This window comes from Lycium ferocissimum, chromosome 5 (genome assembly GCF_029784015.1).
Source record: "Lycium ferocissimum isolate CSIRO_LF1 chromosome 5, AGI_CSIRO_Lferr_CH_V1, whole genome shotgun sequence".
NCBI classification, from domain to species: Eukaryota; Viridiplantae; Streptophyta; class Magnoliopsida; order Solanales; family Solanaceae; genus Lycium; species Lycium ferocissimum.
In genome coordinates, this window is record NC_081346.1 from 17,113,730 (window position 1) to 17,128,402 (window position 14,673).

The following is a 14,673-nucleotide window of genomic DNA, read 5'->3' on the forward strand; positions in this document are numbered from 1 at the left end:
ATAAATTTAATCAGGCAAAAGCTTGTGCTATGTATGTGCAAAAGAGAGAAATGAACTTGCCAAAGGCATCTCCATGACAGCTTTAAGAAAATGGATCACAAGGAACCCTAATCCTTATTACAAAGGCAAAACTTGCCCCCATTAGTAGTGCAAAGGAACATAATAAACACAGCTCCTTAGATATAAAATGAAGACGACTTTCTTAATTCAGGAATCCTCATGATGCAGCCCTAATGGTGATGATCTTGAACAAAGCGCAAACCACAGTACTTGCATACAGCTGGCTCGGGCAGATCAAGGCATATATACTCAATTGGATGTCCAAGAGCTGGATTAGTGTCTGTTTCAGAAGAAAAGAAGAGTACTTTCAGGCAGATTTATTCGTAATGGAAGCAGTATAAGTCCTAAGCAACTCAATAGCACTTGCAAAAAAATGGGAGCATGACATAGTATTCAAATTACCTCCTTCGCAGGCAGCAATCCTTCCCTCAACCTTGATAGGTGGAACTTCATTGATCAATTCCATGGGAGATTTCTTGCTAGAATCCTACCATTAAGCACCACAAAACAGTCAGGAAAAGAAACAGAGAACTTTACAGGGAGAAACTTCTTGCTGTAATTTTGGATTAGAAGTGGCATAATTTTGATGATACCTCAATTCCTATTCAAGTTTTTAAAGCCAAATGCTTAGTTAATCTTTTTGGCTGGACAATGTTGTCCCCAGTATCTAATACTGAGCATTTTTTAGATTTTATTAGTACTCCTTAACTTTAGAAGGAATCAATGTATCCGCCTGCAATTCTCTTTTGTTTTTTTGCCTATCTGTAATTACGCCCCTGTAATTATGCATCTACTTGATGCTTTTCTAATGAAACATCTTACTTCAAAAAAAAAAAAAAAAGAAGAAGAAGAAGTGGCGTAGTAGAAACAACAGCAAAAATAAGGACATCATATCTTGGTACCATCTTGAGACCTTATGAACCTCTAGCTATTTCTGATCAAGCTTTATTGTTCCACTGGCTTGACACTGATAAAATATGGAGAAATTTCTTGATGCAATCTTCGTTTAAAAGAGGTATGGTGAAAACAACAGCGAAAAACGAGGACTTCATATCTTGGAAAATCCTTGATAATTATTGTTCCACTGGCTTTTTTCCTTTTATCAAAGCTTATTGTTCCACTGGCTTGACATTTATATAAACTGGTCGGCCATTTATATGATTTCTGACAAGCTTATAGAAGTATGAGCTTTACATATGATTCATGTCCAAAAATGACTGAATAATGGATTTTCTACCACGCAAATGGTCACATAACTCTATGGCGCAGCCTGTGGTAAGACTAAAATTTTGGATTGGGGATGAGGGGGAAAAATGATTTACTACTTGGGCTGCAAGCATGCGAGGACAGCTCACAAGCTACTCAAGCAATCTAGAACTTGCTTAATTTGACTAGCATTCAGTTAAGCTCAATACTAGTCGTCTCCATGCTCATGAGACACTTTAAATTCTTCTCCCAGATAAGTGAAGCTTAAATACATCTTGTCTGAATAGAAACCATTAAACATCTTCGTACTACTTTTCATTCACATTATGATTACACAAAAAATAATAATAATAATACATCCATCTTTTTTTTTTTTTTTTTTGAAAAGCACACACTACTAAATCTACTTTTCAGTTGACACATGTCTTACTTCTCCCCTACATCCATCTTTCTAGTCCTGTCAGTCCAATCTCCGATCAGTCCCTTCTTGCCATCTACAATCCTGTTTTCTCTCTATTTTTATTCACCGTCTCCAATATTTCTGCTTTTGGCTCTCCCACTTCATTTCCTATGTCAATCTCATCTTTCCTTACCCATGATTTCAATATTGATTGCCATTTCAGCTTCCATTTTTTTTAACATGCAAGCAATACAAATTCAGGTTGCACACTCAACCACATGAGAAATGTTGAAAGTTGAGTTGCGTAGGTACTCATTCCAATGGTTAAAATTGGAAACAACTAATTTTACCTCAAATCAACAGTTAACCTCAAGCCTCACAGCTGCTAGATTGTGTCAATCTTAAGCTAGCCTATCTCAAGCATGGGCCTGACAAAGTCAAGCTTGCCTCAACTTGCCGGCATCCATGTATATCAAGGTGCACAGAATATTTGGTCCTAGGTATAGAAACTTGTGGTCCTTCGGGAAGCGTATGACACCAAGCTTGTTTCATTAGACTTTCATAATCTATGTTTAAAATAAATAAAACGCATCAGATGTTAGTAACTGAAGGACACAATAGAGTCAGAAGAACTAATAGGGCGATAAACCATTTTAAGAGCTCATCCAAACCAGACCCCACTTGTGGGATCACACTGGGTATGTTGTTGTATTGAGAGTTCATCCAGTGACTACCTATTTAGCATCTGTCCCAGTTCTATTTTGTCTGGAAACAATAAAGTGAGACTCAAAGTAGTGCTACATTTAAAAGAGAAATGACTTAATAGTGAAGAAAAAATTGTAAAGAGTAAGAATGGTCCAAATTACCTTAAAAAAAGTACCCTCGTAAAAATAGAACAAAGAAATGTGAAAGGAAGTTAGCAAACTGGAAGACTAGGGGAACCGCCAACAGTTCATGGGAGAACCGTTGGGGGCAACGAGCAAACCAAAAGGGATACAGAATGGTGTTTTAGAGAGATGGGGAAGCTAGCAAACCGGAGAGCCGATATCTATCTATGAGGGGTAGATTAATTCTGATTAACACTGTACTTAATGCAATGCCTGCCTACTCTTATGATGTCTTTATTTTCAGTTCCTGTAAATGTAGCGAGGAGAATAGATGGACTACGAAGGAACTTCTTGAGGCAGGGTAAGAGTGACAAAAAGGGAAACTCGCACTACCAGTAAGAAGGAAGGGGAAATGGGAATTAAAAATTTGGGATAGAATCAAAGTATGATGATGGAGTGGTTACGTAGGTTTGTTGCAGAAGACAATCACTATGGAAAGATGTAATCAGAGGAAAGTATGGGACAGAAGGGAAATGGTCAGCCAAGTCTGTGAATATTACTTATAAACTGTCTTCGGAAGTCTATCAGAAATCTATAGCCTAAATTCATGAACAAGTTCAGCTTCAAAGTAGGAAATGGAATGAAGATATCTTATTTGGAAGATGATTGGCTAGGTCAAGGATCAATGAAACAACTTTTCCCTGATATTCACAATCTAAGTCAGCAACAAAAAGCAGCAGAGGGAGAGGTATGGGCACGTCAAAGATGGAACCTAAGCTTCAGAAGACAACTAAATGATTGGGACATTGGCAAATTAACTTAGTTTTAAAATATTTTGGACCAATTCAAAAGAATCTCTACTACTCAAGACTATATGATTTGCAAGTGAATAGGCAAGGCAAGTTCTCAGTCAAGTCAGCTTATAATGAATTCAGCTTCTCAAATAATCAGATTGGATGTTGGCCTTGGAAGATGATATGAGAAGTTAATATTCCATACAAAGTTCGCTCGCTTTACACGGCTTTCGGCAAAAGAGCCAGTTTTGACACAAGACAACGTTACTAAGAGAGTATACCGATTATGCTCTAGGCGTTACTTATGTGGAGATGAGGCAGAGACAATCAATCTCCTCTCTTTGCGCTGTAAGTTGACAGTTCAGTTACGGAAGATATTTATCAACTTTTTTTTTTTTTTTTTTTTGGGTATTATGTGGGTTATGCTAAGGAGAATACCTGAAATTCTAGCATGCCGGAACAGAGATGGTAGCCTTTCGGGTCAGAAAGAGAGATGGAGGATTGTGCAGCTGGAGTTTATGGAAAGTCTGTAAATCCATCAGGAAGATCTGGAGAACGAGCATTTTTTGGGTCCTTTGGACAGAAAAGAACAGAAGGTGTTTTGAGGGTTTAGCAACTCCAAGCTACTCCCTGAAAGCTAAATGTTTAATGTTCTTAAGTAGTTGGAGAACTCTCTCCCCTATTAGCTCTCCTGAGTCTTTGTTGGATTTTGATAGCTCCCTATCTTTAGCACAGGACTGTTGTAATAGAGCTCTCAATCTCACTTCTGTAACTGCACCTGTACAGTGATTTGCGCATCTTCTTGATGCTTTTGATATTAATCCTTACTTCATCAAAAGAGAGTCGGAGGATTGACCCAGCTTGCATTTGGTGTAAAATTGGAAGAGAGAAATCAAAGATGCTTTGAAGATCTTTCTAAAAAAGGATGCTTTGACGATAAATCCAGAAGCTAAAAATGAAGTATCTAGTCCTTTCCTATTTTGTGTGTAAGCAAGATTACTTAGAAGACCTTGAATCTATTTTTGATGTTTTAAAATCCTTGTGAGAAGACCAAGGAATAGGAATTCTTCTTGTCCCCCACTAGTAAATATGGGTGACTTCATATTTTTGTGTAGATTATTTATTTATATATAAATATGTTACCTTCTAAAAGAAAAAATAGAACAAAGAAGTACTAGAAAGTGTAGACAAAAAGTTTTCTTTTAAGAAAGTGAACACATTTGTAACAACCCAAAATAGAAAGTAGGAAAACTAATATGGGACATACTTCATTTTTGAATAGTTGCTAGAAAAATGTGGTCAGTGTTTCTCAATTTGCTGTTTCTCCTTTTAATTGTGTGTTCTACCTCCCGAAGGCTTCACTATTCCACTTTCTCTTCGTCCTTATGTTTTAACGGCAACACAGATGTCGGGTGGGATGATCTCTTCTTCATTAGCTTTTTAACCTTGAAGGTTTATTTTTGTTCAGTTCTTATTTGCAGCATCTACTCCCAGTGTGCCTTTCTGCTTTTGCACAATCTTGAAAGTACCAAAGGCAATCCACAGACTATCTGATTTTAGCCCAGCACATATTCTGACTTGAACTCGACATACACTAATATGGTTGCACTAATGTATAACTTATATTTTAATCCCTCCAATTCTTCCATATCAGCCAAGAAGAAAAGATATACTCTCCCTATATGAGCATGAATTTGGTTTACATGCTGCTCTTGGCAGATGAGATTGACTTTTTGATAATTTTACTCTCCTATTTTCTTCTTTTAATGGTTAATTATATTCTTCTATTTGCTTTAATGATGCTAAATTCACCGAGCATATACAGTTTTCTTCACAAATGACCAATGAAGTGCATTTACCATTTTCAGTCTCATTTATGGTTATCCATGGTGAAAAGTATGATCCTTTGTCAAGTTCAACCTCGAAAGAAAAGGAAAATGAAGTGGAACCACATCTTGAGCCAAGTTGTTTGTTCAAAATTGCACAACATCTAAGGACAGGTATGATGGTTTCTTTTAAGTTTAACAGGAGTAACTAATTGAGGTAAGACCTCTCCTGAAACTAGCCCACAAAGTTTGATGATATGCATGGCAGTTTTTTCCTTTTTCCAGATTTGTCTAGAGCTCCATGTAAGAAGAAGCTACAAGCACAGTATACCTTCTTGAGCTATTGTAAAACATGATTTCAAATTCAATTTTTTCATGAGATATAAGCAAATTGCATACTTACAGGATAATCTGCAACACTGAACATTCGCTCCCTTTTCACAAGATATAAAGTCACCCTAAAAGGTTAGGAAAAATCGTAATCCCTCACTTTAGAGAATCAATTCTAACTTCACATACATCTCTATCCTTCTTATTTATGGCAAAAGAATAACAGCTCCGCTTATCAGATTCTTCTACAAACGGACTTCCTAGGGTATCGAACTACATAAGTTTCCAAAAGATTTTAGTTTTTTTCTCCTCATGTCTCCAAGTTCAGAAATTCCTTTTGACACATTCCACTGGAGAATAAAAACACACCGTCTTTAAAGAAGATGAATAAATTATCAATATCGAAGACCGTTCGACAAAAAGTAGGGCAGGGAAAAATAGAGTAGCTAAAAATTCCATTTTTGATGATCCATAAGCTAGGGCATCACGAGTAGAACTCCAACAAGAAACAACAAAAGCAAATATGTCATCCATCACCATTCTGTTTAGTAAAAAAAAATGGAATCTTTTGATAGAGAGATAGAGAAATTGATACCTGCATCCATTTGTCTGTGTGGGAGGTGACGACCTCGCTGCTACCAACGCCGCTGAGACTTCTGGACCCGAAATTGGAAGATTTTCCGGTTAGGGTTTTCAGGAGATTGCTGGCCATTACCATGCCCTGTTTCCTTCCAAATGATGCCATTCTTGTTTTTCCCCAAACGCTGGAATTTCCCACTGATGTTGAACGAATGAGATTTTAGCCTACTGGGAAGGGTCAAGACTTGGACCAGATCTTGTTTCTTTCTTTCTTTTTTTTTCTTTACCCACCTATCCGGGATTACTTATGAAGAATATGATTATATTTATGTACTGATTAGTTATTCCATACTAGTATTATTTACTACTTATATATTTTAGTCACGCTAAATTGTAAATTGGCAACAAAATTTATCCATAACAATTAAAGTGCTATCAAACATGAAGTACCAGTTACCCTAATTTTAATGCATAAATAATTCACATATTAACCAATAATCAAACAACTCCTCAGAGCAAAGGATAATCTTCTATTTGTATCCCGCCATATATCTTGGTAACTTTTTTTCTTTTAATTTTTTCACTTTCAAATTTAAAATTTTGAATGGTTTTATTTCCAGAGGATATTGCCAAGACGGAAAATCCTTTATTTATTTATTTTATGTTCAAAGGAAAAAAGAAAAATCTAAGATGAGCAATAATTTAGAAAAAATCACAATTAATCTTGTAATAAAATAATAAAGAAAAATTTACAATCAATTAGTAAAAGTATTAGTTTTTCTACATTGTTAGGGGAAGAAAGAAATACAACTATGCAAAATACCACTTAAGCCACTAGATTCAAACACATAACACTAGAATGGAAGATTCTGAATGTTGAATAATTCGCAAGACATGTAATAGAAACTAAATGTACAAATGTTAATAATAACATCTAGTGTCAACATCTGTACATGAAGCTTTAATCATTTATGGTTAAGCAGTAAAAGAGACAAACTAAATACACAAATGCTATTTACACTCGCTCATACTTCTCAGGCCTTCAGAATTGGTCTAACAGAGTCCACTATATCCCGACTTGGGAAGTACCCGGCCCACCAAGAAGATCATCAGCACGTCGGTACTCAGATAATGCTCTGTGCAGTGTGGCAGCCATTGCCAAACTTAAGGTTGCATGTTATATATCAACTGATTGACTCCTTCACATAATATTAGCTTAGCTCCAGCCCTGCTGGTATGATTGCATTCACTTAGCTCCAGCCCTGCTGCCATGATTGCATTCACGCTACTCCAAGCACAATTGCCTACTTGATACGATGTGATGTACTTGTAATTTGGCATTCTTCTCATCCCACAAGAAATTCATTAAAGGGTCCAGTTTTCCAAAGTCTATGCTGATGAATCAGTCAGCTTTCAATCTTGATCCAACTTCAAGATTTTCCAAGAAGGGAATCCCGGAACTGTTCATAGACCTCAAAACCCCTTCTGCTTTGAGTTTTAAGCCTGCTGACCTGTACAAATGCACAGCTGCACTCATTATAAACCTGTCAGGTTTTAGTGACTTGGAGATTCGTTCAAAGAACAAGAAGCCTTCCTCTACATAACCATAGTCCATGTAACCTCTAAGCATAATACGATACGACTCTAGGTCAGGTTGTAGTCCAGCATTCACGAGATTTTTATAAATCGTTTCTACTTTTCCAATTAATCCTTCTTTTGCAAAACCTGATAGCAACACGTTAAAATGAGCACAAGAAGGGGAAATTCCTTCTATCTGCATAGAATCAATGGCATTTTCAGCCCTTGAGTACTCTGCTCCACTTGTATATGCTCTAATCAGTGCAAGATAGGTTAAGGAGTCAGGTGAACAACCATTATTCCGCATCCTATGCATGAGGACTTCAGCTTCTTGGTAAAGTCCAGCAGCAGCATATATATTGATCATAATGTTGTAGCTCACCTGCAATGTGCAGCAAATTCTTAGTACTTAAATGTGGGCAATCCACTTCTCAGGATACTCCCATACAATATATGGCATTGAACATAAACAGTGCATTATTGACAACCAAGACATGTAACTATGTAAGTTTGTACTGAAAGCACATGGCAATATATCACCAGCCAGGATGTAGCTCTACTGCAGATGACATATTTACTGCCACAAAATAAAAGAAAAATGATTTTTCTACTGGATCTGGCTATGATTATGCATATATACCTGCCCAGGTCTTATCCCTGCTTCCTGCATCTTGGCAAATAGATTAGATGCTTCATCATATTTCCCTGCATTGATTGAAAATAAGAACTCAGAAAATTGCTACAACTAAAACACTGATAGAAGCCAAGAGAATACAAGTAGAGGCACCCATTTCCCCCTCCGCCATCACCCAGGAAAAAACCAAAGCTCTTCACCAACCAAAAACAATTGGGTACAATACAATCATTATGGCAGGTGTTTGAACAAAGGCAGAAAATGAGCATCTTGAAATTAAAAAATTCAGAGCATAGAAGTATGGCCATTCACATTAACAATTTCTCGTTAGAGAATTAGGAATACACAGAAGATAAAGGGGAAAACCAAGAAGTTTAACTAAGCCACAAAGATAAAAATGACAATTTTCAATACTATCTTTGTTTACGAGAAATTGTGAGACAAACAGGAAATTAGGAGAATTTGCATTTGAATGATCTTCACTAAAAGGGCCCAGGGTTTCTAAAAAAACCTGATGAGATATTTAGACAGCAGGTAATTACCAGCCTTTCCGTAATAACATATCAAGTTGGTATAAGCCTTTTCATCCAAAGAAATGCCCATCTTCTGAGCCATATCAAATGCCTTCACAGCTTTATCCAGGTCTCTTCCTCGCCCATATACACTGAATCCACAACCAAATTCTTACACTTTGAGAAATGCAAAACAAAATATCTTTCCCTCACTCAGTTTAAAGAATGTCCTGCTCTAACCTAATCATGGTGTTGTATGTTTGAATTGTAGGAGCAACACCTGAGGAGAGCATGTGCTCATAAACTCTGGCTGCAAACCGCAATTTACCTGCACTCCATTAAAATGTCTTCAGGTCTCAAAAATTTTCTGGTCAATATTGGATCTCAATATGCTCCAAATGGAAACAAAAAGTTTCAAATGCTTTAAGCAATTGTCTCTTTGATAAAATTTAACCTGCGTCCAGCATTGCCTTGATAAATGTATTATAAGCCACAGTATCAAGCTCTAAATTAGCACGCAAAGAATTCTGAATAATATCCTCTGCTTCAGTATATCTCCCTGCAATTGCATTTCAACAACATCAAGCAACAAAATCAGATAATACAAGCAAATAAGATAACTAACTATTTCTTCTTTCCAGTTCAGGTTCTTCTAGCAGCTGTTAAAATGCGAATCTCAAAATCTATGAGATATGGCAACTCTTTATGCATTCACTTTTTCTAATCCTAATCCAAAATCCACCAACTAACCCCGGGGATCGCAGTTCCTCAACAAACAACAACAACATACCCAGTATAATCACACCAGGTGGGGTCTGGGGAGGGTAGAGTGTACGCAGACCTTATCCCTACCTTGTGAAGGCAGGGAGGCTGTTTCCGATAGACCCTCGGCTCAAGAAAAGATGCAAAGACAACAATAATAATAGGCTGTTTGTTTGTTCCTCAACAAACAAACAAAGAAATAAATTCAGTGGTGTTCCATCTATATTTAAAGTTTAGGACAAACAATGATATAAAAGAGATCAATTGCAATAGAAGGCATTGAAGACATCAGATGAAACACCAAATATCTGTTCAACCTATTCGATTGGCACAAAGTTAAACCAACTTGAAGTACCAGGAACTTAAGATATTGTACTAGAATGTTTACAGTTTAGGATAATGCCAAAATAGATCATTGTATAGATACTGTACTTTAAACGCAATTTGTACAGTATAATACAAAATCTTAAACTGAACAGAAAACATTCAAGCCAAAAAGACTCCATACTCTTACCGCAATTACTTAAACCATTCACTAGCATGCTAATTGCAACTGGACCAAAAACATGCCCTTTCTCCATCTCTTCCTTGTAGAACATGTAAGCTTCCTCTTGTTTGCCACATCTATTATATGAATCAACTATAGAATTGTATAAAAGACTTCCAGTCCTGGAAGAATCCGTAACAGATGCAAAGATATTTAGAGCTTCCCTCAATTTCTTCTGCTTCCCATAAAAATTGATCAAGGATGCACTCGCAGAATCCTCTGGTTTTCTACCCTCCTTCATTAACAGCTTATAAAGGTTTTCCGCCTTTGAAATGTCACCTACAGGAGAAATTGATGTAAATTACCAAACGATCAGGTGTCTTAACATTTCTTGCTTAAAGGATGAACTAGAGCGGAAAGAAAAATTCAGATGCAAGAGTCCTAGAAGCCGACATGGCCACCACTTCAGTAAACATACCACCATTGTGGAATGAAGTCATGAAGCTAAGGAAATTATGAGATCCTAGGTTCTATGCTATTTAATCAAAACATTTCATAGGGACAGGAAATGTGGGAAGCTCAATTTTTGCCCTAAGCCAAATTTGTATGCATATCAAGAATATTAAAGAGCAGAAAGAGTCAGTGCTTCTTACACCTAACTTACTAAATGCGAAAGCAAGTTTATTTACCTTCTTTGGCCAATTTTCTGATAAGCTGACTAGCAACAGACAGGCCATTTGCAGTCTTAAGCAACAATTTTAGTGTTTCTTCTGCCTTCATTGTATTTCCATCTGCTATAAAGAGGATAAGGGCCAGCTCAAAAGCCATAGCACCTGGTTGGTCCAAGGGCTTGGAAGCAATTTCGGTTGTGGCAAATCTATCATCTCCACGAATGGCCACAGAAAAAGTCTGTGTAAATACAGAATCTTCAAACGTCTTGCTTGCACTGAACTCTCGTATCAACTGCACTGCATCTCGGACCATTCCTTCGATGCAAAAAACTTTCATGACTATCTTGAGAAGCTCCTCATCAAATTCGACTTGAATTTTCCTTATCTGGAAAATAAAATCTTTTGCTTTCTCAGTTAAACCGAGTCTCATGTACAAATTGAGCATGTCTTTGCAGAAACCACACTCAGGAATTTGCATCTTAGAGAGAGCCTGAAACACAGCTTCGGCAGATGCTACGTCTCCATTCGCAATATGGCACCTCAATAAGATACCATAACAGAAATTTGAAAATGATATGTTTTTTGACTTCATTTCGTCCATTATACTCAGTGCTTCCTCAATTTTTCCAGCATTAAGATGGACTTGAGCCATTGTTGTATATGTTTTCTCGTTACTAATCACACCCAACTTCTTAATGTCTTCATAAGTCTTTTGAGCATCATCGTAGAGACCAAGCTTGCCATATATTCTGATAAGCAGGCCATATATGACTTCATCTGTTTTGATGCCATATTTTTCCATCTCCTCAAACAGAGCAAGTGCTTTGGGATAATCCTCCTTTCTGTAATACATTGTCAAAAGTGAAGCACATGTAAAGTTGCTCGGGATTATCCCTTGTGATCTCATATCTTCATAAAGCCTGAAAGCATCATCATAGTTACCACTCTTTGAAATCAGACTGATGAGAAGGCTATAAGTTGCTTCCTCGGGGATGAACCTCGAACTTTTCATCTGATTAAAAGTCTTAAAAGCTACTTCAGCGTGACCTTCTTTGACAAGTGAGCAGATAACAACTGTAAAAGTAAAATGATTGGGCTCAACCCCTTTTGCAGTCATCTGTTTCCATATACTTACAACATTTTCATGAAGTGATTTTTTCTGTAAAGATGACAGCATGAAATTAAAGACTGCAGTTGAAGGTGTAATTCCCCTTTCCTCAAGAGCAAAAAAGAAGGAAATCATAGCTTTGTGACGTCCCCACCGAGCATAAGCACACAACATGGTACCACAAGCAACTTCATCAGGTTCACACCCCGTTTCAAGCATTTCCAAAAAGGTCTGCTCAGCTAGCTTGATTTTCCCAACTTGGCCGTATGCACGGAGGACAAGCGTATAGACAATGACACTTGGTCGGTAGCTTAACTGTTCCAAGCATAAATCTAAATTACACCAAATTAATATTTCAGATTCTCCAAAGAAAGTAGTATTAGAAAGAAATATTTGTCATCATATATGCTAGTTTCACAGAATACACATGACGCAATCATAGCCAAGTTAATCTAGATCTTAGAACAATTTAACAAAAGCATTATTGCTTGGAACAAACAAAAGGTATATTGAAAAACTTCTAATAAACAAAAGTAGCCCCAAAAAAAACATTCTGCATAAACAGTAATGGGTGAAAATAACTATTCCCTCCATTCAAATCTATATGACACTCTTTCCAATTTAGAAAGTTCCGAATTGTTTGTCAACATTCCATATCTACAAAACTTTCAGAAGTATGAAATTATTCAAATTTTGAACATCATGTGATATTTTTCTATCGAACTAACTACTCAATCATTACTTTAATATTTTTCGCCACTATCATTATTTTCTTATAAGGTTTTTCTCAGCTATCTGTAATGTTATAGAAGTCAAATTAACACCTTAAACATTCAAATTCCATCATATAATATATTGAAAAATGCAATCTTGTTAAAGGAGACAAATTAACAACAGAGATAGCACATGAAAGCTGCACAAGCCTCTCAAAATTCAAAACTACCATCAGGTATACAGAAAATTTTCACACTGTTATCCAATCAAAACACCAATATCAAGTATGATATAACTGGGGTTTATCTAGCTTAATGTAAAAGTTTAAAGCACCAATAACAAACTCACCTGTAATTTCATCCAAGCAAAAAAATCTCTAACTTGTCTCCAACCCCTTTGTTCTTTAAGCACAACACACATTTCTCTAAAACTAAGCTTAGTAACAAAACTCCCCATCACTTCTCTCATATCATATGACCCTTCAGCTTTACCTGAAAGACTCCTTACTCTCTTAATAGCAGCAACCACATGTTTCCCATACAAATGACCATTTCTATCATCTTCTAAATACTGAACCATTTGCTCAGGTGTTCTTTTAATCCATTTAGGAGTTAAAGCTTGTGATCCTTGGTTTCTTCTCAATGCGCTTAAATATTGGGCTTTACCTTTGATAATGCGACGAGCGTTGTCATCTGAAAGTGGGTTTTTGGCGTGTTTTGATTTGGGTTTTGGTTTGTTTAGGTTCTTGTTGCTGTTGCCATCACTGAGTGACCACGGGTCTGGTGTGATTGAACAGGAGAATATGGTGGGTTTGGGTTTGGGTTTTTTGGTGGGTTTGTGAGATGGAGTTTTTAGTGGAGTTGAGTAGAGGAATGAAGATTGTAGAGCTTCCATTGATTGATTTGGAAATTTTGAGAGAGCTGGAGAAGACAGAATTTTGGAGTTCAGTGAAAAGAAGATAGCATTGATAATGGCGGCTCAAAACTAACTTCAAGAACTCGGGCAGTTCAAAATATCGCTTCTCTTGGTCATCAATGGTCTATGTTTTTGATAAGTAGTCCGTCCGTCCTGTCTAAGTTTGATTTGACATAAAATAAAATTTAAGGAACGAAAAGAAACTTGTAACGTATAAGGCAAAATTTGTAGACACTAAAATGTATCAAAAGGTGACACATGGTAATGACAACAAGTCAGATTTGAGTCAGCAAATGAGGCACTTCGGAAAATCATATGAGACTTCGGATAAGTAATCCGATAACTCGCTTCCGAAGGCAGAAACTACAAAGAGCTCGGAGAAGCGTCTTCAACTCAATGGAACAAAACGTCATTCAACAGATAAGCGCCGTTACGGAGGGACCCCAAGTTTCCTCCATCCTTTATTAGGCTTTATTACTCTTTATTGCCTTTTATTGCAACATTAATATTGATAATTGAGGGGCACAATTCATGGAATCTGTACCTCATAACTCTAGTATAAATAGAGGTACTCATACTATTGTAAGACATGTGAAACATTATATAACAATACAAGGTATTCATATTACTCGCTGCATTTGCTCTTCCTTGCTTAATTCGTGGTGTTTATAGTGATTCACCGCCCGGAAACTCTAGTTCAAAGCCTTTTCAAGGCCCAGGCTACACAACTAGCTATGCTTTACTTTCATTTATCTAGTTAATTATTACTTGCTATTTCATAATTTTAGTTACATTGATCCACGTGTCCTTGATTACGTACACAAATTCAACTGTAACGATTTTTCGGGTAAACATGTAATATACTTAAATATTCGTTGAATATATTTGCATTGTCAATTTATTAAATATAGAAAGAGAAACTTTTTTTGTACAGATAAAAACATAAAGTAAGCCATTTAAATTGGGATGGAGGGAGTGTTTGCTTATTGTGAGAAGCTTGTCAAATTTATTTATTTTTTAACATAAAAAATAATTATTTCACCAAATTAGGTTTTGGTTTTCCATTTGTATCCAGTGCTCATTTTGGAATTCAGACGATTTGTATGCGCTTAGAAGTCCCGTTTTGAGAGGTAAAACTCTCTACCAAATGCGATTCATTCTCAGAGCTTGAACTCAAAATATCCAATTAAGCAAAATCAGGTGTAGTGCTTTAGTTATGGGTTCATCCAAATTCAATAACTTTTAACTTTGGCCATGTGTATGTATTAAA

At 36.5% G+C, this 14,673-nt stretch overlaps 2 protein-coding genes across 3 annotated transcripts; both read right to left on the bottom strand.

Moving 5' to 3' along the window:
• Positions 1-32: 32 nt before the first annotated feature.
• Positions 33-6,306, bottom strand: LOC132056266 (NADH dehydrogenase [ubiquinone] iron-sulfur protein 6, mitochondrial). Its single transcript, XM_059448383.1, has 3 exons — positions 6,039-6,306; positions 463-547; positions 33-340 (listed from the first exon to the last, which is right to left on the bottom strand). Exons 1-3 carry the CDS (start codon positions 6,186-6,188, stop codon positions 231-233), a joined length of 345 nt encoding a protein of 114 aa, XP_059304366.1. The 5' UTR covers positions 6,189-6,306; the 3' UTR covers positions 33-230.
• Positions 6,307-6,988: 682 nt separating this feature from the next.
• On the bottom strand, positions 6,989-13,551 carry LOC132056267 (pentatricopeptide repeat-containing protein At5g27270). Of its 2 annotated transcripts, XR_009414746.1 has the most exons (9): positions 12,837-13,551; positions 10,685-12,089; positions 10,023-10,334; positions 9,201-9,305; positions 8,987-9,074; positions 8,777-8,898; positions 8,241-8,305; positions 7,321-7,982; positions 6,989-7,287 (listed from the first exon to the last, which is right to left on the bottom strand). XR_009414746.1 is itself a non-coding variant. In XM_059448384.1 (8 exons), the coding sequence occupies exons 1-8, from the start codon at positions 13,380-13,382 to the stop codon at positions 7,425-7,427; spliced, it is 3,201 nt and encodes a 1,066-aa protein (XP_059304367.1). In that variant the 5' UTR covers positions 13,383-13,551; the 3' UTR covers positions 6,989-7,424. The 2 variants fall into 2 exon arrangements, 1 of the variants encoding a protein (XP_059304367.1); XM_059448384.1 differs by having other exon boundaries at positions 6,989-7,982.
• Between the last annotated feature and the right edge of the window lie 1,122 nt (positions 13,552-14,673).

Coding starts and splice junctions, on each gene's coding strand:
- LOC132056266 (XM_059448383.1), bottom strand. CDS start 6,188: ATGGCATCATTTGGAAGGAAACAGGGCATGGTAATGGCCAGCAATCTC. Junction 548..6,038: donor ACACAGACAAATGGATGCAG/GTATCAATTTCT, acceptor GCTTAATGGTAG/GATTCTAGCAAGAAATCTCC. Junction 341..462: donor GATTGCTGCCTGCGAAGGAG/GTAATTTGAATA, acceptor CTTCTGAAACAG/ACACTAATCCAGCTCTTGGA.
- LOC132056267 (XM_059448384.1), bottom strand. CDS start 13,382: ATGGAAGCTCTACAATCTTCATTCCTCTACTCAACTCCACTAAAAACT. Junction 12,090..12,836: donor TTGCTTGGATGAAATTACAG/GTGAGTTTGTTA, acceptor TGCTTGGAACAG/TTAAGCTACCGACCAAGTGT. Junction 10,335..10,684: donor CAGAAAATTGGCCAAAGAAG/GTAAATAAACTT, acceptor TTTCTCCTGTAG/GTGACATTTCAAAGGCGGAA.